At 37.2% G+C, this 25582-nt stretch overlaps 1 protein-coding gene across 1 annotated transcript in view; it reads left to right on the forward strand.

Annotated features, from left to right (window-relative positions):
- Positions 1–6113: 6113 nt before the first annotated feature.
- Positions 6114–25582, forward strand: part of SLC28A3 (solute carrier family 28 member 3) — a 37519-nt gene continuing 18050 nt past the window's right edge. The window contains exons 1-7 of the mRNA XM_041480772.1: positions 6114–6170; positions 13673–13777; positions 17685–17767; positions 20299–20390; positions 21770–21959; positions 23884–24028; positions 25355–25468. Of these exons, the coding sequence (XP_041336706.1) occupies positions 6114–6170; positions 13673–13777; positions 17685–17767; positions 20299–20390; positions 21770–21959; positions 23884–24028; positions 25355–25468 (786 nt within the window). The remainder of the gene's footprint in view (positions 6171–13672; positions 13778–17684; positions 17768–20298; positions 20391–21769; positions 21960–23883; positions 24029–25354; positions 25469–25582) is intronic.

A 25582-nucleotide genomic window follows, 5' to 3' on the forward strand; every position in this document is an offset into this window, starting at 1 on the left:
AACTCCTGCTTATCATCATCCTCTTGCAGTTCGAAGCTCCAGAAACCCTATTAAGACTGCAAAGAAAACAATAATCACACAGAAGAATAAGTTTTGTGTTATGAGTATAGCTTTTCTTGTAGACAGACATCTAAACACTTTCAGAACTTTTGGTCAGGTTTTTTAGTTTTCTGATCTATGGCTGTCCCCTTTTTACTCCTTTTGAAATTCTTTACCATATGGAAAATGTTAATTTGTGCTGCTAGAGCTTGAAAATCAATACTGTGCTTGAGCTTATACTGCATTGGCAGGATATCTCTATTTCATTACATAGAAAACAGTTCAAGTAGGTAAGTAGCATTGTTTGATTGTAACAGCAACACACAAATACACAACAAGCACTGAAGAAAAAAAAAAAAAAAACCACCGACTTCTCAGATTCTCACCTCACTTTTAAACAAGTAGAAATAGTTTATGTTGGTTTATACCAAATTGTTTTAAGAAGAATACTCTCTGACCTGTACACACATTCACAGACCTAATGCTAGTTACAAAAATTATTTCCTGTGGTCTTTTGCACTGATAACCAGTAATGCTTTTGTGGAGAACCAAATCTCTCAAACAAGACCGTCAGTCACTATGCAGATGGTGCAGGACTCCACATTGCAAGAGTTGCAATGGCATCTTCACTGGATCAGATCAGACTTCTGAACTGTATAATTGAAATAAATGTTTACAGCCCTAGTGATCCTGCTATATTAGTCCTATAAGCAGGATAACTACCCTAATAAGGGTATAATAAATTCCTATGGGCTAATTTTATGTACCTACAAAACATTCTAATTATCTTGGCAGTGGACAAAAGACTATTCGACCTTACTATTCCTACATATGCTGGAACAGTGTCTAGTCGTTATTCAAATTTTCTTATCTATGCACATTTTGGCCCGGAGGAGCTCCCAGGATTACTCAGTTCCTCCACCCAGGATATACATTGACACATATCAATGTGCATGTAACACCTATCAACTTGTCTCAGTCTGTTTTGGCCGCTGGCAGCATAAAGCTCTGGGAATCCAGCACTTCACTTAGAGAGATCCAGCGTCAACTAGGCAGTTGCTTTGAGACAAAGCAAGCTAGGAATTCAGTGAAGTAATTTGTCACAAATGAGCCCACTCTCATCAGCACAGAAACAAGCTGGGAAGTTCCCGCGAAGCGCTACAGGTACACCCAGAGGCATACCCTCGTATACACAGTCCTTGCAAATGCCACCTACACTACAACTGGAATCACAGAAATAATTTTAATTTCTTCCTTCTACCATTATTATAAATTGATTTCCCAACCCCTTTGGGAAATCAATTTATAATAATGGTAGAATGAAGAAATTAAAATTACCGGCCTTCGCAGGAAGTGCAACAAGTGATTATACCTGTAATTCACTTTGCACCTCAGAGGTCTAGTTTTCACAACAGGAGTGACTGGCTGTCTGGTTGACTCACTGTAGAGTCAACCGATACACTTCATCCCACTGGCATGGGAATTTTGCAGAAAGTAAAATTATTACAACGTAAAAATAAACACGTGCCCAGAATTCCTTTTTTTTTTTTTTTTTTAACATTACACAGGTATTTGCCACAAGGTCAAACACAATAGCCCTCAGAGCCCTTGACTTTCCTTTGAAAAGTCTTTCCCCCCAAATTCATTGCTTTTGTTAAACATGCCCTTCTTTTGCGGTGTTTCCATCCTGTGAAAAGGCAGCTTTAGTTCAACTGGTAAGTATGCAAATGTTTCATTTCTACTGTCACAGAAAAACGAGGAAGTTGGGAAAAAAACACCTAGAGAAACAAGGAAGAGCGTAAGTCTGCTCAAATTCATACTGATTTTAAAAGATCTCAGAGGGAGAGCTGCAAGACAGAGTAAGAGCTGGACATTTACTGGGCCAGAGTCTATGACTAACAGGAATCAAAAACTGAACTCAGAGCAGAACCTGAGAGAAATGGAGGCAACACCTGGCCACTCAGCCCCCTCATTTACAGTCACTTTGTACAAATAGAAACGATTTTTAAAAATGCAGATCCAGGGGTTTTGTCCACATCTCATCAAACTTGACACCATATTGATTTTTTAAAACTGTTTTTATCTTACTAAGAGCTTTTCACTGTCTGCTTTTCCCTTAAAAATGTAAGAGCAGTACCTAAGGATTTGGAGGGGAAATTCCCTTTTCATAAAGACAAGTCCCAGAGTCACACTCTCCAAGAAAAGTTTATGTTGAGGGACAATTTTGCACACATAAAATATTGTGTTTCCTTTCCCCAAAACAGTACTTTCTTCCTTTCACCCTTTGTTCTCAAAATGATGTGGAGGTTATAGTTCACCTTTGACACTGGTATGATAATATTTCTAAAAACTGAATAAGCCAAATTGCAAACACCTGAAGCTTGTAGGTTATAGACATTAACCTACAAAAAAATCTTTCTGGACCCATGTTTTTTCAAATATGGAAGGCACCTTTTTCACCCAGAGAAGTCAGAAGAGTGATAAGCTGGACTGGCTAGATAAATGTTAAGATATATACCAAAATGTAACAACTTGCCAACCATTTGTTAATGGCAACCATGGTCTTTTTCATTCACCTTTCCTCTGAGGTGCAGTTTATTCAGGTCATGTATGAAAAATTGGGATTTGATTATCTCAATGCTTTTGAAATTTTTAACTGAAATATTCTTGAAATCACAGCTGAATAATATTAACAAAATTATACATAATTATTAGGATCAATTAAGAATGTAAAAATTATTAAATTTTTAACTTTGCGGGTTCTAAGTATGAAGTTGCTTCTCACAGTTCAGCAATCAAAAAACCTAACATAACTTTAGTCTTTTTTAGATACCTTACTCGTTTCTTCATAGTCCTGCTCATCTTCTCTATGCACCCGGCAAATTATTAAGAATCATGTTCCTATATATTTTCCTGCTGTGTGTACAGCAAGCTGTGCTGTTGGTCAATATTTTTATACTACTCGAAAAACATTTCTGGCTTTCATCAGTCTATGTGCCAATTTCAGAGCATATTGAGCATTGCTGTGCTGTTACTTGAAGAACAAAGAGGTTCTGAATGTTTTGCCATGTGACTAGGATTTCATGGCAGTTATATAGCAGTGGGAAGGTTTCATTTGCTAACAAAATATTTTATTTACTTGACACAGTATTCCATTTCTTTGCCACTCAGATCTCTAAGCAAAAAGCTCAGCTGAAAGCCTCTCCTACTAACAGGATCTCTTTTTCCTTCACCTGTGTTAGAATACAAGGAAAAACACTCTGAAGGTGTGATAACATACTCTTCCTTAAAAATTTTCTGAGGAATGAGAGAAACCACCTTTCCTATGTTTTGAGGAAAGGATTCAAGAAAATAGTTGGTTATATTGAAACCTTTTTACAAAATATTAATTACAAAATTTTATTCATTTTCTATGTGTTGGTCATAGTGTGATGAAATAACAGTAGTTCGCTAGGTCAGCTCTACATAATATTGTAAAAATACCCAACACATTAACATTAAATTTTCTTTAGTCTGTATATGAAAAGTAGTTTCTGCTTTTCCAGATTGTTGTTTTAATACAATAAAATGCTTTTCTTCTCTAGTTTCTCAGGCCTGCCAACTGAAAAACCAGCATTCTTTCAATAAATTCATAAACTTCTACCATTAAAAATGGAAGTGAGAAACGCTCAGGAAAATTATTCCTTCAAATGAAAATAAACTTCCTCCATGTATTTTTCACACTAGGAAAAATATAAATCTCATTCTTATGTGAAATTCAGAGACAATTAGGCCTTTTGTTTGGTCTTCCTCTAAATAAGACAAAGAGATTTTGGAATTTACGCAGAAATAGTGGGATGGAACACAAAGTTTCTTATCACTATTCTTTGGAAACAGCTCTAAGATGATTGTAAATTTTTTCTCTGCTATTAGTCAGTAGAATTTTGGCAACTCCTATTTGTTTCACCCTAGCAATTAATCTATTCTTGTATAAACACCCTAAAATTTAAGAATGTGTGTTTTTAATGCTTTCTCGAAGCCAAAAGAATCACATAAGAGGAAAACAGACATCCAATTATCAGTTTGTTATCAATTGAAATGGTGGTATGCAATATTCCTCAGACACATAACATGTCTTGATATTAAAAAACATATCTTCAAGTAAGTATTTAAAATAACCAGAAACAGGAAGGGTTTGCTGCAAATCAAACATTAAATATAATTCTGACTGATCATGTAAAAAATATCAGGGAGTTACCTAATTTTCTTTAAATATATGGTCCTCTGTCCACCAAGAAATAGCAATATTTCATAGTTTTTATAGTGAGTTCAGGATTTTTCTTGGAGGTGTAGGTATTTTTGTTTTAAATATACTGTGAGTTTTCTAACATAAAATTCAAAGGAGGAAACCTCACTGAAATTATTGAGTCAGTGTTATTCTGAGATTTTTTTAAATGAGAAAAACTGTTTTAAAAATTACCTAATGGGTTACCTAATGGAGACGAGGAACTGTCTTGTAACTGTTAGGAGGGTAGACCTTTCTTCCATCTATACAAATGCAAATTGCAGATTTTAAGATTGCATAGACTGGATTTGAAAATTATTTATTTAATTGTTTCTTCTACCTTCTTGTGATAAAAGCATGTTCAAACTGAATGGGGGAGAGAAGGAAGAAAGGAAGGGAAAGCAGCTGAGGTATGCAGAAATCAGCAGGCAATTGTATAAAAACTTGTTTAAGTTATTTCTTGCTGAAGACTGTGCAGAAAGAAGTAGTTAGTCAGAAAATGTCCTCTACTCACAGGGCAAATACAATTACCAATAAACAAGTTAATTCCAAAACCTGGTTCTCCAAAAATATTTTGAACACTGCAAACTTAAAAATCATTAAAAACCATGCCAAATCGGGCCAAAAAAACCCCCCAGCTAGTCCTCCTTTTCGAGTAATAGTTATAGCATTCAGAAAGTACATATTGCAACAGTATGATTTATAATACCGTAAAACAGTAAAGATTACTCAGAAAGACGCATCATCTTATTTTTCATGTAATTGTTCATTATTTTGAATAATATATTCAGTCATGCCAATCCATTCTGGTTTCATACGTAAAACAGGGCATAGTTTTTTGCTTTTCACAAGGTGAGGCATGACTCATGACATTTTCCATCTGCATGTAAAAAGTTATGAATGTAGGCAGCTAATTAATTCATAAATATACTTTGCTGTATTTCCAAGAAACAGAACACTGTCATTTTTGCTGTTCTTAATGGCAAAATTTTTATTCACACAAATCCTGTCTGACATTGGTGTCTGTAATAGTGCTAGTGTTTTCAGGACTTATACAGAACAAGCCATATACACAAACTCCATAGTCAACAAAAAACATGGGTAAGAGGTCCAGTTGATAGTTTTAAGGACATCTGTTTTCAATACTGCAAATAGCAAGCCTGAAAAGTATCATCAGTTAAAGGTGAGTAATCTGTGGACAGATAACCAAAAGACATTGTGCCATGAAATACAGGATCCAACTGAAAGTGGCTTTACCAGCACTCGTCAGCATTTTGAGTGTTGTTCACATTCTCGTTTTTTCTCTTGCTAGGTGAAATCTCCAGCTACTATGAAAATTAAGGTACCATAATATCACAAAAATAATGACTTGAGAATACCCCTAAAAAAAAAGGACAAAAAATGTGTTGGCCTCTCAAAATCTGGACATGGAAGATTTCATCCCACACAAGTGAGGAAAGACAGAATTCATCCCACACAAGTGGGGAAAGACAGAAGTCATATAAGTACACACATTTGCCTTTAGGACCACCCAGAGATATACGGGGTAAAATATGTTTTTGAGCCTGCAGGTATCCTCCATTCTTGTCTCTGAAGGCCGTTTTCCATGCTGGCTGAAAGGGGCTGTGCTAGCAGAGCGAGAAGGTGGAGCTAAGTGGGAGTAAGAGTAACCTGAGAAGGCCTCCAGCTAACTTGACTTCAAGTGATGCCGGTCCTGTGGATGGATTAACCAGGTGCTGGCTGATTCTGCCCTGTGCTGAAAGTAGCTTCCTACATTCCAACATTCACCTAAAAACTCCATACCGGGCACATGGAGCTGACAGAGACCAATCGTGATCACTCAGGAGTACACAATTTGGCCTTCCAGGTAAGTGTGGTTTCCTTCGGTATCTGGGGAAGGGGAAGGAGTTAAAAACATTGACCAATGTTTAATTCAGACCCCGAACAAAGAAAAAGCATTTTCTGCACTCTGCCTGCAGGTATTTTACAACATTCTACATCCTGATACCCTGCCAAAGTACACGGCTCTTGTGGAAAAAAAAAAAAAAAAAAAAAAAAAAAAAAAAAAAAAAAAAGCTGAGCACAATTGACTTATTCAGGAGTTTGCTCTACTCAGTGGTATACAGCTAGCTTTGAAAAGTGTTCTGACTCGGTAATATTTCATAGGCTGGTGGATCTCACAACTGGCTCCCGTCTGCTGTATCAGTTGCTGTTTTTTTCCTGAGGATAGGTCATATACAGTTCTGTTGAAGAGAAGTGTCAGCATTATGCAGCTGACACCTAACTCATCAAAGCAATGTATTTCAATAATATGAGAAAAATTGTAAAGTAATAATGTAATCATAGTGGGGCGTAGCATTCTTCCATGCATAAAGTAAGTGCAATTTTCTTTGCTCTCGAGAAGAGTGCAAAGAGAAGACTAAGGAACCAATCCAGAAGGTTTTACATTTTCTAGGCATAAAGTAACATTAATAGCCGTTTAAACAACGCAGATTTCATAAGAGGAAGCACAAACCCCCGCAAACAAACACCACCCAAAAAAAAAAAAAAAAAAATCAAACCCAAAAGTATTTAGTTGTTGTTTCCCAGTGCCCAGCGTCCCTGTGCTTTGCACTGGAATTAGAGCAGACACAAACAGAAATTTGCGAACCCGCAGCCGGGCTGGCTCACTGTACTTGTTGATAAAAGTAGAATAAGTCGGGGAGAGACAGTAGCTGTGAAATACTCTGAAGAGGGATACATTAACAAAGCAACTCCTTGCTCCCCTTTGCAGTCTTCGGTCCTTACTCTGCTCCTGATTTCAGGTAGCAGGAAGTGGGTAGCTGATGTGGGTATCTGCCGACACTATCCAAATAACACAGAAGGGTCTTTGTAGATGCTGTGAACTGTAGAAGCATGTGGACTATAACATAACATCACCGACATTCAACCGCTCTGTATATTTATTCATTGCGCTATATGGACAGAGAAGCCAGTCAGGGAATATTTACGGGATGTAGACAAGAGAGTTAAGTCTTAAAACATGATAGCCCAGTGGTTAGGCTGAGTAATCAGAGCACCCTCAACTCGTCTGTTCTTCGGAGCAGAGAGATAAGCAATTTGAATTTGAGTCTCCGCCAGTTCAAGTGTGAGAGATAAGAGGTTTTATCCCGTGTTTTCACACAAAATATGTAAGTAAGCTATGCCATCCGCTTCCTAAATATGTTCTTACAAACTCAAAAAGGAGAAGCGTCCCTAGCTTCAAAAGCTCGGTGCTGAACTCTCTTAAATGAGCTGAAAATCACCTTTTCCCTCAGAGATCTGTGTAGCACAGTATAGTAACCCGGCTTAACCCTCTGCCTTACGCAGGTAGTTTACCCAGGCCATTTTTATTTACTTTTACACTGTCTTATCTCTGTTTCAATAAGTAAGTAATGTAATGTAATGTAAGTCACTGCCTAGGAAAAATAAGACACAGAAGGAAATAAGTAAAATTCTTTGTATAAACAAATCACAGTAAAAGCCGCTGAAAAGTAAACAGTCTCATCATGTCCCACTATTTATTGTGTTTAAAGCTTTTCTTGCACAAAGAGTGAATACTTTAATTCCTCCAAAATAAATTTGTCTTAATGCATTAAGCAATGAGTAACTTACCTAAACAACAAAATATAAAAGTGTTCTGGAAAAGGTGTAATTTAAACTATTTTAAGTATCCATCTAGGTACCATTTTAAGTATCCATAGGTACCTTCAGATGCACCTGAACTACTTAAAGATTAATGGACATAGGGATAAAGTAAGAGACAGACAACGTAAATCCGAGTTAGGTAATTTGCAAAGTACCTAAGTTCGTAAAACAGCTCTCAATGTAATACAAATCAGCTCAAGGCTAAAAAGGGATCGATGAAGGACCTTTATCAAGTCAAGAATGAGAAGCATTGTGCTTTCTGTTGCAAAGGGAGACTAACGGGATAAAGAAGTTGTAGTATAGAGTAGTCTGCTTTTTGATTTGTCACACAAATGGTCAAAGGATGATAACTGAGCTCTTCTCAAATTCTCATTTGCTGTTGATATGTAAACACACACATCCGTTTGTACTGTGGTAGGATTTTCACTGCATCACCATTTTCAATGGTAGTGTAGTACACCTTCTTTTAACAAATGTTAACTTTCAAATAGGATTGCATCCATGCAGCACGAAGTTATATTAATACCATTAATTGCATTTTTTAAAATGCTTGGTTCTGCAAAATATCAGCTACTTCATTTGTGCACTATGCATTTGCACTTGAGCATAGCATGAATTTGCAGGTCCTGCATTATTACCTTGTGATAATGCCAGTAGCTGGGAGACCCAGAAGCAACTTTCCCCCTTATTAACAGCTCAAAATGGTCTCGAAAGACAACAGACGATAAACCCCAAACGTACGCCTCTGCTGTTTCTCTCTTTGTCTATCTATTTTTATATTAGGAATATCTTAATTACCAACAGCCATTTGGGTGTAATACAATGAGTGAGTTTTTTCTATAGATTTTAAGAAGATACATAGCTTTCTTTACCCATACTGCCAGTCTTCCCTACCATATTCCTACCCTTCAGTAATAAAGTATTTAACTTAATGAAATCCAATGCAGTTAAGACGTACATGCTGAAGTTACCTGCTTTGGATGCTGCCTCATAGGTAGAATCAACAGATTGCTGCACTGTTTGTAATAAGACATTCAGATTGTTAATTTTTTTTTCCATCTTAAAAATGTCATGTAATTTAAGGAATGCAGATTATTATACTCAATTCAGAAAATTGTCCTGCTAAGTGTACCAGCATAAACCAGATTGTGTATCTATAGCTAAAATAATGTCATACATAATGTGTGGAAATGTTACTGTGTCTCTTGCCTTCAAGTTGGTTCAGTCAATCTCTCATACATGGAGTGGCTGGCTGGAGGACCACTACACTTACTCACAGATTCCTGCTCAGAAACCATGTATCACTAACAATAACCCTAAAACTGAGATTGGATTTACGTAGCTTGTCTTTAGCCCTCATTAAAGTGGCAAAATTTTTATCTAATCAGTTCTGATGATTCAGATCTCTGATGACATTAAACATCAAGTCACACTCCATAAGGAATGATAAAAGCTGCATCTTAAAAAGGAACAGTAGGTGGGATGAATAAACTGCCCTACAGTTAAAAGCAGCACAGAGGCAAACATAAACACAGCGCAAAGGAAAGATAACAGCTAATAAATATTTATTGTTCACTGGCCTCCTATTCCTAGTGTTATGATGCATAAACAACCTGTATCTGTTTTTATAGCAGAACACAGCATGCCCTTAAGTAGCTGACTTGAGAAAGGATCCCCTTTAAAATTCTGCCCTTTGCTCACAGTGCAAAGGACATTTGTATTTCCATAATGCATTCATCCATTTCATTCAAACAAGCTTAAAACATATCCTAAAAAGTGTAATTTCTGTTTGTTGCCATTTTTCACAGTTTCCTAGATACTCTTGTCTGATTGGTTAATTAAGACTATAGCTGTTATTACAAATTTGTATTTCATGAGCATCACTGTTATGTTTACCCTTGGAAATAAAGGTGGTGTTGCACTGCATTATTTAACCAGATCCAGACAGGAAATTATGTAACCCTTTTCCACATTTTCAAGACTTGCTTTCCAAAGCCATACTGAGGTTTGTTTTTTTTAATTAAAAACCCCTACATTTCAGGATAATAGCCAACTGTCCTACCCTGACAACCTAAATTTTTTTAAGAAAACAACAATGTACTCAGAGGTGGGGAGTCTTATCTACAGTCCTTTTCAAAACAACCCATGAAGACATAGCCTGCTAAATTTATATCTGGCAGAACCTTTTTCTTATCTGTTGTTTATTATGTTTTCTTATCTGTTGTTACTCATTTGCTGTAGTTTAGTACATGGATAATGAACATTCATCCTTCCTGCCTTGTAGACTGAGTTTTATAATTCGACAGGTATTTATGAGTGCTGTGATTACTAATTTAAATAAATTCTTCCTCAATATTTAAAATGCATTCAAACTCCAGAATCATAGCACTGGCTAACAAAAGATAGTTCATTAGGGAAAACCTAGATGAATGGTGTTCAGGGTCGCTGAATATTTAAAGATAAGCAAGTTTTGAACGGTAAACTAGATGGTTTCACTTCTGCTGGGCAAATACAATTCTCTTGAGTTGCAACAGAACCCGACATTATAATTTGAATTATTTGCTTTTGAAGCATCTCTTTTCCAGTCAGTTGCTTGAGTATTCTGATTCAAATCTCCAACATAAAGTAAGGACCCACCCTTAAATCATAAACAGTTTAAGCAGCTGCCTCAATGTAATGTTGGCCATCTTATTTTCCTCCCTACATCATCTACTCCAGTGTCTGCTATTGTTAAAAGCACAATAGAAGCTATTAGCCCTTTGCAAAATCCATCCTCCTTCAAAATCAAGGAGGAGATGGCAGGGAAGATAAATGAATGTAGTCATGCAACAATACTAGGTGAATTAACAGCTCGTCAAGAGGGAACTAAACAAATATTGAAAGAGCATACACAGTTGAGACAGCTATGTCCTTGTCATTTAATCAAGTATTTTACAAGAGGGGAATTCCATGCTCTTAAGTAAAGCAGTTTGTGAAAGCAGAAACACAGCTTCAAAACACTTCTCATATTACAAGCATTCAAAATAGATGGACCAATTCTGTAGTCCTTTAACTGTGTACTAAAGCAAAGAGAATTTTCCTGTTGAAGCTTCTCTGTGAACTTCCTGCTCTATCATGTCACCTGGAGGTCGAGTAGGTTCAGAAGTGACTTTACCTGCTGCTGTACTGGCCTGTGCTAATGACAGGATTGTGCTAACTGTAATTCCTAAGGCTTTAACTCTCATTTTCTCTTGCGCTGTTTTCTTGTTCAGACATTTACAGGGAGTTGAAAAGGATACTGAGTAAATGAGGTAGAAGTTTTCTGCTTGTGCTGAGTTGCTTACATATGGCAATCAGCAACAGTAGGTAATAAGCACAGACCAACATTTTGTTGAGGAGTTCCTTCAGACACTAAGTAAGCAGGAAAGGGGAATAAGCAGTTTTACTTGCCACTTGAATATTTCTTTCCTTATCAGAAATTAAAAATATTTATTTTTCTTCAAGCAGTAGGGTTAAATAATGTGTTTTCACTAAACAAAATAAACAAAAAATTCTGTAAAGGGGAGAATCTTAAAAAATCAGCTGTGAAATAGGAAAATTACTCAGCTTCATGGCACTCATTTAAAGACTGTTCAAGTCAACACAAATCTTACTAGAGTAAACTTGTTATCAATAGTAATTAACCAGTTTCTGCTTAATCAGTAATAATCCAGAAATGTTATATGATCAGTTGAAATAGCAACTTTTTTAATTCATAGAGAAGGACACAAATCTATCAATCTGCAGCGTGGGCTACTGAATTCAAGCAATTGTGCGATGCTCTTACTGGTTTTGTTACATTACTCATGCATTCATATATTTTAATTATTCTATAAATGAAACTTCTTATGTAATTATTGCACTTGAGCAGTGAGTTCACCAAAGTGACTTCTAAAGGTGTCTTCCAACAGAGACTCTTTACTTGTGTATTTCATGAACAGCAACTTGCATGCCTATTGTTTTTCACACATTTACTGAAAAAATTCTAGGAAATCTCTGCTTTTTCTTCCTCAGCAACAAGTATGGAAATCTTCAAAGACACCATTGTCAGGAATGCGTGGGTGTGCGTACATGTAAATTACAGACTATAGCACTTTGATTTTGCTATGCTGTCCTGTGTAGTGTTTTTAATATATCTCAATGCTACAGTTAATCTCTGCTTCTTGTGATTTTTTTTTCTTTTTTTTTTAATTGTTTGGAGTGTTCAGTAGCTGTGTTTGTTGCTGGCTGCAGGGGCAGCTACAGCAAACCCCTATGATGGTATGGTTAGGAGGCAAACAAGTGACAATGGTATCTGAAATAGAAACACCTCTCTTAAGGGATGGAAAAGATACATCAGTTTCCTCACTTCTAGGTGAAGAGTATCAAGGCCACAGCACTTGAATAAACAGCCTCTTGTGACTCTCTTCTCCGAAACACAAAAAGTTACAAAAACACTTTGAAACTGATTTCTTGTGAAGTCTAGAGGCAAAGTATCTTTAAGGAAAAGTGTGACTAAGCATTGTTCTAGTTGCTTCTAAGGCCATGTTTCTGCTAAAAGACAAAATTCAATTTATTTCTAGTAGTACTGCTTATTCCTGCCTTTGAAAATTTTCATTAATTTACTATGATTCAGGTTACTTTGTATTGTTCATGTGGAAGTGATTGTTTTCTTTGTAAATACTAATTTACTGAGTTTATTACCATGTAAATAATGAGATATTTCATGCAGTAAAACCCAGTGAAATTACCGTACTGCTGCCATAAGACTCCACTAAAATACAAAACATTCCCAACAATTGCAGATGTAAGTTATCTGAAATTTTGTTTAGGCAGCTTTCTTACAAAATCAAGAACCAGATGGTCTAGGACCATTAAAAAGAGATAACTTATCCTTCAAAACATTAAGAAACCAGAAAATTGAGATTCAGGATTTATTAAAAAAAATTAGAATTAATTGGGCTGGTTATGGCTGTCTTCATCTATCTGATAAAAGGTATACCTCAGAGGATTAATGTGGTAAAGCTAACTCCTCTCTTTAAAGACAGGAGCATAAATGCTGGAGCAAAGGTACTAACAGCCGGGGAAGGCCCCAAATAGTCCATTTTGCCTTTGGTGAGGAGAAGGCCTGGATTTTTGTAAACTTGTTGAACCAGTCCTGAGACAATGGACAGCACAATTCACCATGGGAGACACGTGAGTTTAGTCAAGAAAACAGCAGATTCACATTAGTTGAGTTCCATTCACGACCAAGGCACCTCTGTGCAGTAGTGCAGGGACTTGAACAGCCAAGCTTTGCACACCAAGTTTTGGGGGTCCCTGTTGTGGTAAACTTGTCTTCAACGAATTAAAGAATCATTTAGATATTAAAAGACCTGTAAGATCATTGGGTTCAACCATTAATCTAGCACAACCATGTTTACCAATTAACTATGTCCCCAAAGTGCCACATCTACAGGTTTTTGGAACACTTCAGGCATGAATCTATCACTTCCCCGGGCAGCCTGTTGCCATGCCTGACCACCCTTTCAGTGAAGAAATTTTTCCCAATAATCTAAATCTCTCAGGGTGCAACTTGAGACCATTTCCTGTCACCCATTCACTTGCTTCCATGGTAGCCCAGGCATCAGATAATAAATCAGTTCTTACTGTACATGAGAATGGTTCAAATCAGAAGCTGAAAGCCTATGTAATTTCTGGTCCTAGAATGACAGTGATGATGGTGTGGATGATACAAATCTGAAAGGTCTTGGAGACAATTCACAGAGAATCAAGTATTCACAAAATAAGGAAACAGTGCATATTAATCAGGTATGGTTTTTTTCTTTTTTTTTTTTTTTTCTTTCTTCCAAAAAACCCTATAAAAATTAGCAAACCTCAAAGTTAATGTCAGCAATGTATTAGTAAATCCAAGACAGATATTCTAACAAAATCTGAATATAATTTAAACTGTATAAATGGACACAGAAGTTCCATTCTCAGAAAATATATTAAAGAAAAAAACCTGCATGTGTAAGGCTCAGAAAAAATGTATTCCAATGTCATAATGGCTTCATGCAAGATACAAAAGAGGCATCAGAAATGGTAATCAGAGGGAAGTCTGAACAAGGAGTTGCCCTAAAAGCATTTTCTAATAAGAAGGTGAAAAGAGAGAATTTGTAATCCTTGGTTTTAGAGATACACTCTTTCAGTCAGACAAAGAATTCATATTACTAAATATAGAATAATAATATTGAATTATTAAATAAACATCCTAAATAGGGAAAATTTCAGACAAACACAAACTTGAGGCAACAGGTCCTGTTAAAATTGACCAGAGAAGAAGAGAGCACAATGCAGATTATTGTAATAATAAACACATTCATTTTGACTTCTTTTGACTGTGTGTTTGTTTAAGCCCACATACTGAATATCCCACTATGAAAACATGAGAGTTGGGTTAAAAAAATCCACAGGTATTTCACCATTGTTAGGTGTTAATATTTTCACTCCAGAAATAACTTGCTACTCTAAAAATTCTATTCTGTTGTAATCATATCTACTTGCCAAGTTTGGTAATGGTACTCAAAGCAGCATATAAGAAATACTTGATGCAGTGGGTACTCATTTCTCTCTTCTATTGTTTTCTTGAATATGATCAGAGGCAACAAAGGCATGGTGCAAAGTAATGTCTCTGCTCTCAGAGTTGAATTAGTTTCAGATATACAGTGATGGAAAGGATCACTTAGACTGTTCTGATAAGGACTCCTGGAAACTAGATTGGCTTCTGAGATCCTAGGACAGAAAGGTGGTAGATGGTGTCTATAGCTTCGTCTTCAAAAAAGCTGGCAAAAAAAATTGTTAAAACAAAACAAAAAAAATACTTAAAAAGGGCTTTCAGAACTGATTGAAATTGCAGAAAATTGGAGAAAGTACTGACATCTATGAAAAATTTATTTTTATCAGAGAAACCAATTTCCCACTGAAAAAGTTCATCTGAAAACATTCTGCCACTACTTGGTGCAAGAGCATCAGAGATGTGTATATTCACACCTATTTCTCTGGTACACTGTGACAGAGGCGTAAGAATTTATTTTGATGGTCTTACAGTATGGACTTAGCAGTGTCTCCCTTTGCTTGCAGAAGTCCACGTGCTCCACACAACCCTTAGGTAACTCTCAGCAAGAGCCAACTCTCCATGCACCAGACCTGGTGCCATGTTTGGCCATGAAAAAGAATAAAATGGGTTTACATCCATTCTCCAATTTCCTTTTGTATCTACACACTTTCATACAACGTTGTCTTCGATTTCAGATTTTCTCACATTTTAATATCATTGTAGGAAAGCATTTGTGACAAGAGTGACATAGTAATATTCTAAGTATATTAAACACATCGTGAACAATGTGAAAAGATGTAGATTGATGCTTTTGTAATTGACATACTCAAAAGAAAATATAGCTTATATTTTCAAAACAAAATATATACTTCAGAAATTCAGAGAGCCAGAATTCAGGCTGTGGGTGATCCAGGCACAGGCAGTATGCTGTGGCATGGGGAAAAGAGATAGAAGAGCATGACCTGGCCTAGGCAGTGCAAGAAGTGGTGGCAGTGGGAATGATGGTGGAGATTAAAGGAATATCTGTAGGACATGAGCTTCAGGCTGTGACCAGGAGGGTTGACAGAGTGCCAAAGGGAGTGTAGCTGCCTGCAAATGTGAAAGCATGGTGCTTCAACCCAGAGGGCTAGGGCTCTTCTGATTTTATAATGTAGGTTAAAAGAATCTGTGAGAAGCACAGGTATGTAATATATCCCAAATTTAATCTCAGGAATAAATTATATTTACATATTATCACCATTCAGTGTCCTTCAGATAAGAAGCCTATCTTGTACAGCCATTGAGAAAAGTACTGACAGCTACCAGAAGTAATAGTAACTTAGTAGACATCTTTCAGGTTCGCTTTCGTTCACAGTCAAGACCAAAAAGGCAAAGAAATGGAATTTAGTGAGATGCGGTCATATGACGAAGAATACTGCTCCAAAAACTGCAGTCAAGACTCCTGCTGGTCTTATGCTGAGCTTTCCCTAGAAGAATAAACAGCAGCTTCTATGTATATACTCCCCTGGTCTCACCATGTGTTAGTTTTGCCTTTGAGATCATTAAAGCCTGAAGATACTTGACAGGCTGAGAGAAATGTTTGAATAGCTGTTCAGCTAGGAGAAGAAAAGCTTCAGGATCCCACTGTGGTGTTTCAGCACTTAAAGGGGGCTTACAAAAAAATAAGGAAGAGGAACTTTTTATAGGGGCATGTAGTCAAAGGACATGGGGGACTGGATTTAAATGGAAAAAGGGTAGGTCTAGATCAGATATCAGGAAGAAATTTTTTACTGTAAGAGTGATTAGACCCTGGAATAATTTGCCCAGATAAGTTTTGGATGCCTCTGAAGGTGTCCAAAGTCAAACTGGTTGGGGCTTTGAGAAACCTGGTGTAGTGTGGGGTGTCCCAGCCCATGGCAGGGGGTTGGAACTCTGATTTTTAATGATCTTTAAGGTCCCTTCTAACCCAGGCCCTTCCATGACTCTGTGGTTCAAGTCTCTCCCCGGCAACTAACTGAGAGCTTTCCAGGGCTTCTGGCAGCACCTGCAGCAGGACAGACAGACAGAATGCAGGGGCCAGGGCAAGGTCTGTGGTGGGCCTTGCTTTCCGCAGCAGACTGGGGAATTGACTTACCATAAACAAAAGTGACAAAATAACAAAAGGTAAACTCACCTGCAGATTGTCACTGCTCCAAAAGTGGCTGAGCACTGTGGGCTGATCTTGTGAAGAGGGCAGAACATGTCTGCCAGGCCAGGCCAAGACTGTCTGTCATCACCCTGGTCATGGCCAGACACTCCAGGCCGGTCAGCCGGTCACAGTGCTCAAAGGGAGAGGCGTGAGTGCCACACGCACGTACGCTGCTGTCTTTGAACACAATGGTCTCCTGCCCTGGGCCCTGGCCACGCTGCAGGCCCCACCATGAGCATGGAGGTAAGTAGCCATGGCACAAGCTCCGTCCTTGTGCCCCACCGGAGTGGGACAGGGGAAGAGGTGCAGCGTGGGCATGACAGCCCCCAAGGGTGTGTGAGCAGCTTTGAGAGGCTGTGCGCCTCCTGGCCTTCTCAAGGCTCTCTCCTCAGACAGGCTGCAGGGCAGCCTGTAGTCATACAAAAGCTTTAACAGAGCCATGCTTATGTGGACTCAGGCAACAATTTTTCTTCAAAATAAAATTCTTGGCTTAGTTAAATTTTTAAAACACTGAGCCTCACCCAGTTTAACCAGTCTCCATATACAAAGGTTCCATCATATTGAAGTTCTGCAAAGAGACAAGCAACAAAACCTGGGGGTGTCTACAGGAGGTGCTGGGCAAGCTGGCTAATTCACAGCTTGCCCTTTTCAACTGTACGCAGTGCAGGGCCTCCACCTACGAGGCCCTGCCCTCATCTGCTCTGAGTAACACTGGTATTATTCCCCCCTTAATTTCCCTTTTGAAAATGGTGCGGGTGGCTTGGGAAACTCCTCAGCTGGTCAAAACACTGATCACAGATTTGGTGGCAGGTGGGAGAGCTGGAGACATAAATGCAGTGCAGACAGGAGATTCTAGAGACTGCTTCAGCCAGCTGCCAGTGGGGATGCTTTTTTGCACCTTACCTAAGAAGCATAAACCCCTCTGACAACCTTGGCACTGATCTGCTTTCCAGGGGGATGAATACATCAATATTGAGAGTGATCTGCATGAAAACAAACGTGCCTCCGTAGATGATGAACAACCACGCTTGAAAGGGTAATGTGTTTTTGCATGAGTAAGTCTTCCACTCTATCCTGGCCTAAGCAAAAAGCTGCCAGTGTTTTTGCTTCTGGAGTGACAGCTCTAAATGCCGTACCCCTATGCTACACAGACCTTTTTATTGCCTAGCAATTTTTGTAATAAAGAAACACCACTTGTTTAAAATTATTATACCATACAAATGACATCTGTGATTGTGGAATTATCCTTTTAAAGCCTTGCAAATTAAAGGAGCGCTATTTTTATTTTTTCTTGTACAATAACTTCTTTTCCAATATTTCTAGAGCAGTGTTTTTACACAGAGGTCTTAAAGAGTGGTCTCTTTCAGGAAGTTGAAGATTCACTAGTGTCTTTCAGTTTGCATAGCCATTTGCTGCAGCACAAAGTAAGAACAGAATAGCTGTGAAAAAAGACATTTTAATGGAACAAAAGTTTTACTTTGTGTTTGCTCTACGTCCAAGTGATCACAGGGTGAAAACACACATTCACATTTTTCTTGAGGTTTAGGTATTTTTGTGAAAACTGCAAACCCTGTTTAAGGCATTAAAAAAGTTAAGACACAATACTTAAAATCATACTAAATGTTCATATGTGTCACTGATTTCTTTCAACAGATAGTACTGAATACTCTGCAGTCTAAGACACAGCCCTTTTGAAAGATCAGTCTGTAGATAACACAGATTCACTGCAAGTGCTGGGTTTTAACATTCACTTCTTGAGTGCATGCACAACAGAAAATTGATTTCTGAGTTACAAAATGCAAGCAAGAATAGTTTTGACATATACAAATATTTTACATTAATGTGTTAAAGTAAGATCTGTTTTTTCAATGTCTTCAGTTATATTTCAAGCCTATATGATCAGCTTTTAGAAAAGAATGATTCCTTAGTAAATTAACCATATTTCATAAGGAACATATTTTTTCTGCCAGCTTTCAGAACAGAGCTGCATATTCATGACCTATGTGCTTAAATATTTTAAGATATTCTGGTACCAAAGTCATAATAGCCTAAATTAATAAAATAAAAAGAGGAGAGAGAGATGTTAGATAAAAGAAGAAATTACAAAAAATTGTAATCTGAAAACAACAATTTTAAGTCCCAATGGGCTCATAAGTAGCAGTAACTGTATTTTTTTTCCTTTTCTTGGGTGATGGATGAACAATAAATTTGATAAAGTAACTGCCTTTTTCATCTATTTGTCTCTTATTTCTCCTTTTTTCTTTTCCTGTTGTATCTAATCTTTCTGCTGAGATTGGGTAGACAACCTAATGTTCTTACAAGTTAGAAAAAAAAAGTGCTATGATTTGTGAAGCTACAGGAATTCCCAGAACTGAAATTGAAGTATCAAAGGTAATCAGGATTTCTCCCAGAACTATTACTCTCTGTACTTGTGAAGGAGCGTGTTCCTGCTCTGTTCTTCAGTGTACTGATATAATTTAAATTAATATTTCTTGTTTATCTCAAATTTATTTTAAATTAATTGAAATTTTTTGAGTGCAGAAAATAAGGGTATTCATGCTGGATGTCAGTGTGCATCTAACTCCAGCTGCATCTAGTTTCCAAACAAGTACAGTCTGGATAATTAGCATCTCTAAATATAACATTGCCTTATGGACTGGGAATGCGAGAGACTGCTTCAGAGATGTGCTTCTCTAAAGCAGTGCCTCTGAGAGGAAAGAGACATAGCTGTAATTTGTTTCCAGCTTGCACAATATGAAGGTGTTTTTTTTAGCCACTGCTTCTGTAATTGATGTATGTCCACGTCACCAGCATATTTAACACTGGAAATCTCTGCTGAATTAACTCCCTTAACTGCTATTTCCCTAAATTTTGACCTCCCTCATGAAATCATGCTGTTACCTTTAGTGAGGAAAAAAAAGAAAGTGAAGTACATTATAATTGGAAGAACTGATACTGGAGCATGATATTCAAATATAACAAACCATTTTAACTTCCGTGAGATGATGAGATGAAAACTTAGTGTAATAACAACCAAATTTTTAAAAATTCAGAAACATCTATGCATGCTGTAATACGGTTTTGGATGGGTATTGGTTATTTCACACACACACACACAAATGCAGCCTTAGACCTTCACAATTATAGCAATACTATTATTCCACTATCATTAATGCTGGGTTGGCTGTATTAACAGACTTTGTGGGTCTAGTAATGGACACTGAATCTTTTAACTACCTACTCAGTTTGCACTAACCCTGTTGACAGATCTATTCACAGAAGAGCTGCACTTCAGAGGGTAGCAGAACTGGTCTGCTGACTTTGGCCCATTATGTAGATGACAGATTGTCCCATTAGATATATGCCATATTTTCTTTTTCACCTGTCCAACATCAACCCAAAGAAGTCCCTTTAAAAAAGCACTTTATATTTGGCACTTTGAGATCCAAATATAATCCTCTCCAAATTCAGTGAACTTCAGTGGAGAAATTTTGACCAATTTAACACAATTTTCTTCTGCAAAAGCTAAAATTTCTATTCTTTGGGTTTTTGTTTTTTTTTTCCTAGGCATTTAGAAAAAAGGTATGATGAAGTATGTGAATTTTGCAAGAAACATAAAACCAGAATTCATTATGTGGTCTATGGAATTTTAATAACAGGTACAGTATATTGCACCCAGGATTGCTGAAGCCTTATTTATTTACCTGTATGAGATTATAGACTGTGCTGCCTTTGTCTGGCAAAAAAATTCTTGACTGTCTTTAATGATGTATTTAAAGTACTTAAGAATTTAGTTCCAGAGAAAATTCCAGATTGCAAAACCTCCACTCATTCCCAAGCACAACAAAAAGTCAAATCTTGTTTAACTGCTTCTCCAGCATGTTTAAAGTCTGACTAGCAATTACACTTGTGATAACAGCATAGTTCAGATTTTGTGTCTACTCCATTACCAGCTGACTCCAAAATTATAGTTTCAGTAACTTGTCCAAGACCGTGAAATCACTTTAAAAACTGTCAGGCACTAAATAGGACTGGACTTAATTCATCAGGCTGGAAATGAAAGCTTTCTTTGCTGACCCATATCACTCCATATTCACCGCAAATTTTTTCTGGAGTAAGTGTACTTATGACAGTATGCACTGCAAAATCATTCAGGTATTCTTCTTTCTCCCTTTCCTAATTAGCCAGTAGGTTGGTTTGTTTCCTTCTACTTCACCAAGTTTGTTTTTGAGATCTTCCTACTTGAACACTGAGAACAAAGAGACTTGAACTATGTCTATGAGACTGTACACCAGGAGGTTATAAAAGTGTTGCTTGCATGCTGAGTATCCTACACTCATAACTCATCTGGTCTTGCTTTATCATAGTACAGACATATTGTGGCTCAAGAAAGTGAATTCTAAGAATATGTCAGGATTTCATACATTAATTCCACAAAAACCAGTTTGCATTACAAAAAGCAGTAGTCCTTCTTTATTTGCCACAGAAAAAATCCAATTATTCTTTACAAGCACTGAATTTTTTTTGGCCAGCATTTATCTGCAGGGAACCTGTCAAATAAATATTTTCATAACTACTTTATGAAATAAATTACTTTTAAGCTTCACAATTACTAGAGGTCATCAAAATCAGTCAATTGACATATGTTTATAAGTGTTTGTTTATAGTTTTATTGGATAAACTCACCCTCTTTTGAAAAAAAGAGCATGACTTAATGCTCTTCATTCATACATTTTACACAGGAAAAAGAAGTTCTTGTAGATGGGTTTCATTTTTCTGAGCGATAAACATGTTTCATATGAACTTACCTTGGCAAAAGCATATAATCTGCTTTGACACCTTTCATACCAATGAGCATATCATAAGTAACAAAACAATCCAAACAAGCAAGATTTTTCAGTATTTAGGCTGAGAGTCAGAAAAGCACTGAAAAGATAAACGTAGGCTTGATTTTGATCACCTCTTATAAATTGAAAATTTTATCCTGTTTTTGAAAAGACCAACCTAACTGACATATATATTCTTGTTTCTGTGACAGCATACTTGGCAGTAGTTATTGCAGCCTGCACTTTGAATTTTCAGAGAGCTTTGCCACTCTTTGTCGCCACTGTCCTAGCCATCTTCTTCATCTTCTGGGATTTTTTTATAGCTAAGTATGAAGACAGAATTGCTGCATTCTTTTCCCCTGGAGACCAATATCTGAAAAAACAGTGGTTTTGGCTGAAATGGTAAATTTTAATTACTTTCTATTAATGTAGAAGGACAATGCACTAGTCAAGGTACCCCTGTGATTTTATTTCAGCTTACTTTCCCATAAGAACAGGGAGATAGGTCAATCACACATATCTCATTAAAATCACAGAATAATTCAGTATTTACCAGGAAATATCAGAAACACATTCAGGATTTCAATGCAGTAGCTAGGGATCAAAAGTCTTGGCAGAAAGCATAGGGAAAACACCACAAACTGAGGTGGGAAAAGTTTGTGGTTGAAAGAGAATATGTTCACAAAAGTTCATGTGTGTTGCAGCCTTTTGCATTAGCTCTGAAAACCAAAAATTTCTTCACTATTCACAGAGCTGTTAGGTCAATAAGAACCTTAACTCTAACATTTGAAAACTCCTAAAGACCGGAGTATATTATCTAAACACTGTTTTTCCAAATGTCCCCCTAGCAATTTTTACTTGACCTTCAGGAATCAAAACATGCCAGCCAGATTTAATGTCATAATAAGATTGTATGACCTTAATTTGGGATAGTAGACATTAATCTTGTAGATAAACGGCAGATAATTTAGATTATTAGATAATAATCTAATTATTATCTATTATTAGATAATAATTAGACCTGTCAGACACTTATCTCAAGTATTCCTGAGCAGTGTTTGGGGATCTTGAAGTTATCCCTGGCAAAATGAGGAGAAAAAGGAGTCTTGTAGACCAAAGAAAAAACAAATGAAATATCATTAAAAAGGAAAACTAAATTGGCCAGCTACTATCTATTTCAGCTAGATCACCTACTAGCTGAGAAAGAAAGAGTTTTAAGGAGGAGTCATTCTCAGTAGAGGATAATGTCCCAGATTATTCTTAAGATTTAGAAATGGCTTTGCTAAGAAAGGTGCTAAAAAGATTGTGGTCCTTCTGCTCAGCAGCCATATTAGAGAGCAGTCACACAGAGGCATTTCCATGTAGATGATCTGGCAGCCTCTCTGGGAGATAAAGAGTAAAAGGAACAGGAGAGTCCTGAGGAGCAGATGGAACAAATGGGGGCAGTAAGTGCTGTATTACCTGGGCTGCAATATTTAAATTGTACATATCACAGGTTAGGTGCTTAACTGTTTTCTTCCAACAGAGATAAAGTCTCTCAGGTATAGAAAGGGTTACTCAGCATTGCAATGGCCAAGCCATTTTGTGGAATTTACCTGCAATGTGTTTAATCCCCATCTAAAGATCAAATTGATGTATCTAGGTACCACTGAAATCAGTGAAACCTTACTGTTAGACAAAACTGGCATCAAAGACTTGGGACAGTGTTTCCTCTCTGTATATGGGGTGATGTATTTTGTTGCCTTCCAGGCTGTTGTTGGAATAATTACCTTCAATAAATAAGCTTAACGTGGTTCTGATAGTGGAGACCATATAAACACTGAAACACAGATATACATGTCATTGTTTCTGAGATAGCTGGACTACGAATGGTTACAAAGAAAGGAACTGTTTCCAGCCTACTCCTCAGTAGAATGTGCTTCATGGGCCCACCAGCTAAACAACACAGTGCAAATCATAAATACCATAGCCTCTCTTGCCCAGAACTAAAGATTCAATAAAGGAAAGGAAGGGAAAGAAAAGAAGCATGAAGTGAGAAAGGAAGATATTGCATTTCGTTTAATAGAAATGGCATCCAAACAAGGGTCATTCATGCTTTTTTTGGCTACTCTGGCTTGGAGGACATTTCTTCCAGATGCCACCAAAGGACGTTGCCAGAGGCACATCAGTAAAGGCGGGTACCTGCTTGTGTAGGTACAGGTTTCAGTGTAATACATTGTACAAAGAGTTTATTCACAAACAGAGATGTAAATGTTTTGGATATGGGAAGAGAAATTAATATTCCAAACATCTTTTTCAGGATATCATGATGCTTTTTATTTCCTAGGATGTTTTGTGCAACTCTTATTATAATGACCATCTGCTGGCTTATCTTTGACACAACAAAAAGAGGATCCCGTCAGCTAATCTCTTTTGGTGGGCTTGTGATGTATGTTGTCCTGATGCTTATCTTTTCCAAATATCCAACCCAAGTGAGTATTTATTCCATGATGCGCCTTTTGGGATTTTTTTTATTATGTGTCTAAAAAACTATTCCCCTACCCTACCCAAGTCTAGTAAGAGTAACAAAATGTGGGAAAGTAAGAATATAGCCTTGCCTAAGACCAAGCACTGTGTTTAATTTCTGAAGAAAGTAATTTTGCTCTTGTGGACCATGTATGGGGCTGTATCAACACCTGTCTCTCAGTATTTGGGAAGCTGCTGCCCACTTTCTGTTCCAGCCCTGATACAGTTCAAACTGAGCTACGCCTTCTCCATGCTTTCACACACAAGAGTGTCACCACAGTCCTCAGCACATCACTTATTTGAGGACATTGTCATCACATCAGTACAAATTGCCTGGAACCAGAGATATGATAGATTTATGTAGATTTAACCTCTCACAAGTTTGTTTTCCACTGCAAATTCAGCAGCTGGTGTCGAGCTGATGTCCTCACTTTTTGCTCACCCACTCCCATAGTCTCACAAATGCCATTTATTTTAATTTTCTATGAGAAATGTCCACTCTGTTTTGCTGTGGTATTACAAAGGGCTTCGTTCAGCCACCACAATTACCACTTCAGCTTTTATTCCTGTTTGCATGCCTCATATACCTCAGCATCCTTTCGTTAATCATACATACATTGTCCAGGTCACCAAGATTTCCCAATACTTTTCATGACTTCCATCAGTGCTGAGACTTTCTTAACAGGTGATGTCCTCTCAGTAAGGACTAATGAACTTGCCCTATCCTTTGCAACTGATGCTGTCTCCAACTGAGGTGAAAACTCATATTCCAAATGCTTTGTGCTCTCCCACAAGCCCTCATTACACCTAATTGGTTTGTGTTATTCAAATATGATCTGATTAAATTAGAGAATGCCATTGTAGCTCTTTGTTTTGTAAGTGATTTGATTCAATTTTCACAAAACAAAGATGTTTTCTGAGGCAGCAGAACAGGAATCATCAGTGTAGTGAAGAGGAACTCATCATCATGAGCAGCCAGAATTTCTCCTATGACTGCCTTTATATGATGAATCACAATATAAAACTGAGCAGTTCTCAACTATCAAAAGTCTTTAAAGCTAGGAGACATAAACAGAGTTGGAATTACCCAAGGACAAACGCTGTAGCAAAATCTCCTTGTGCTCCGTCCAAATATGTGAAGATCCATGTCCCTTACAACCTGTTTTGGCAGCTGCTCCCATTCTGCAGTATAGATAGTCAGACTATCCCCTTACATTATTTAAACAAACATCCAAAGTAAACTATTATTTATTTAAATAACAAGCAGTTTCTTTATTTTTCTGCCTATCTAGGTTGCTTGGAGACCAGTATTTTCAGGAATAGGAATGCAGTTTATTCTTGGGATTCTTATTCTGAGGACCAAAGTGGGTTTTGATGTATTTAACTGGCTAGGCATTCAGATCCAGGTAAGCTATTGAGCAAAATCCTTACTTGTTTAATATAATTTTTTGTCTTGAGAGTCTTACATTGTACAAACAGGCTGTTCAAGGATCCATTTATCTCTTGATTTTTTCTTCTCT

The sequence above is a fragment of the Pyrgilauda ruficollis genome, unplaced genomic scaffold (assembly GCF_017590135.1).
Source record: "Pyrgilauda ruficollis isolate IOZ18807 unplaced genomic scaffold, ASM1759013v1 scaffold53, whole genome shotgun sequence".
Taxonomy (NCBI): Eukaryota; Metazoa; Chordata; class Aves; order Passeriformes; family Passeridae; genus Pyrgilauda; species Pyrgilauda ruficollis.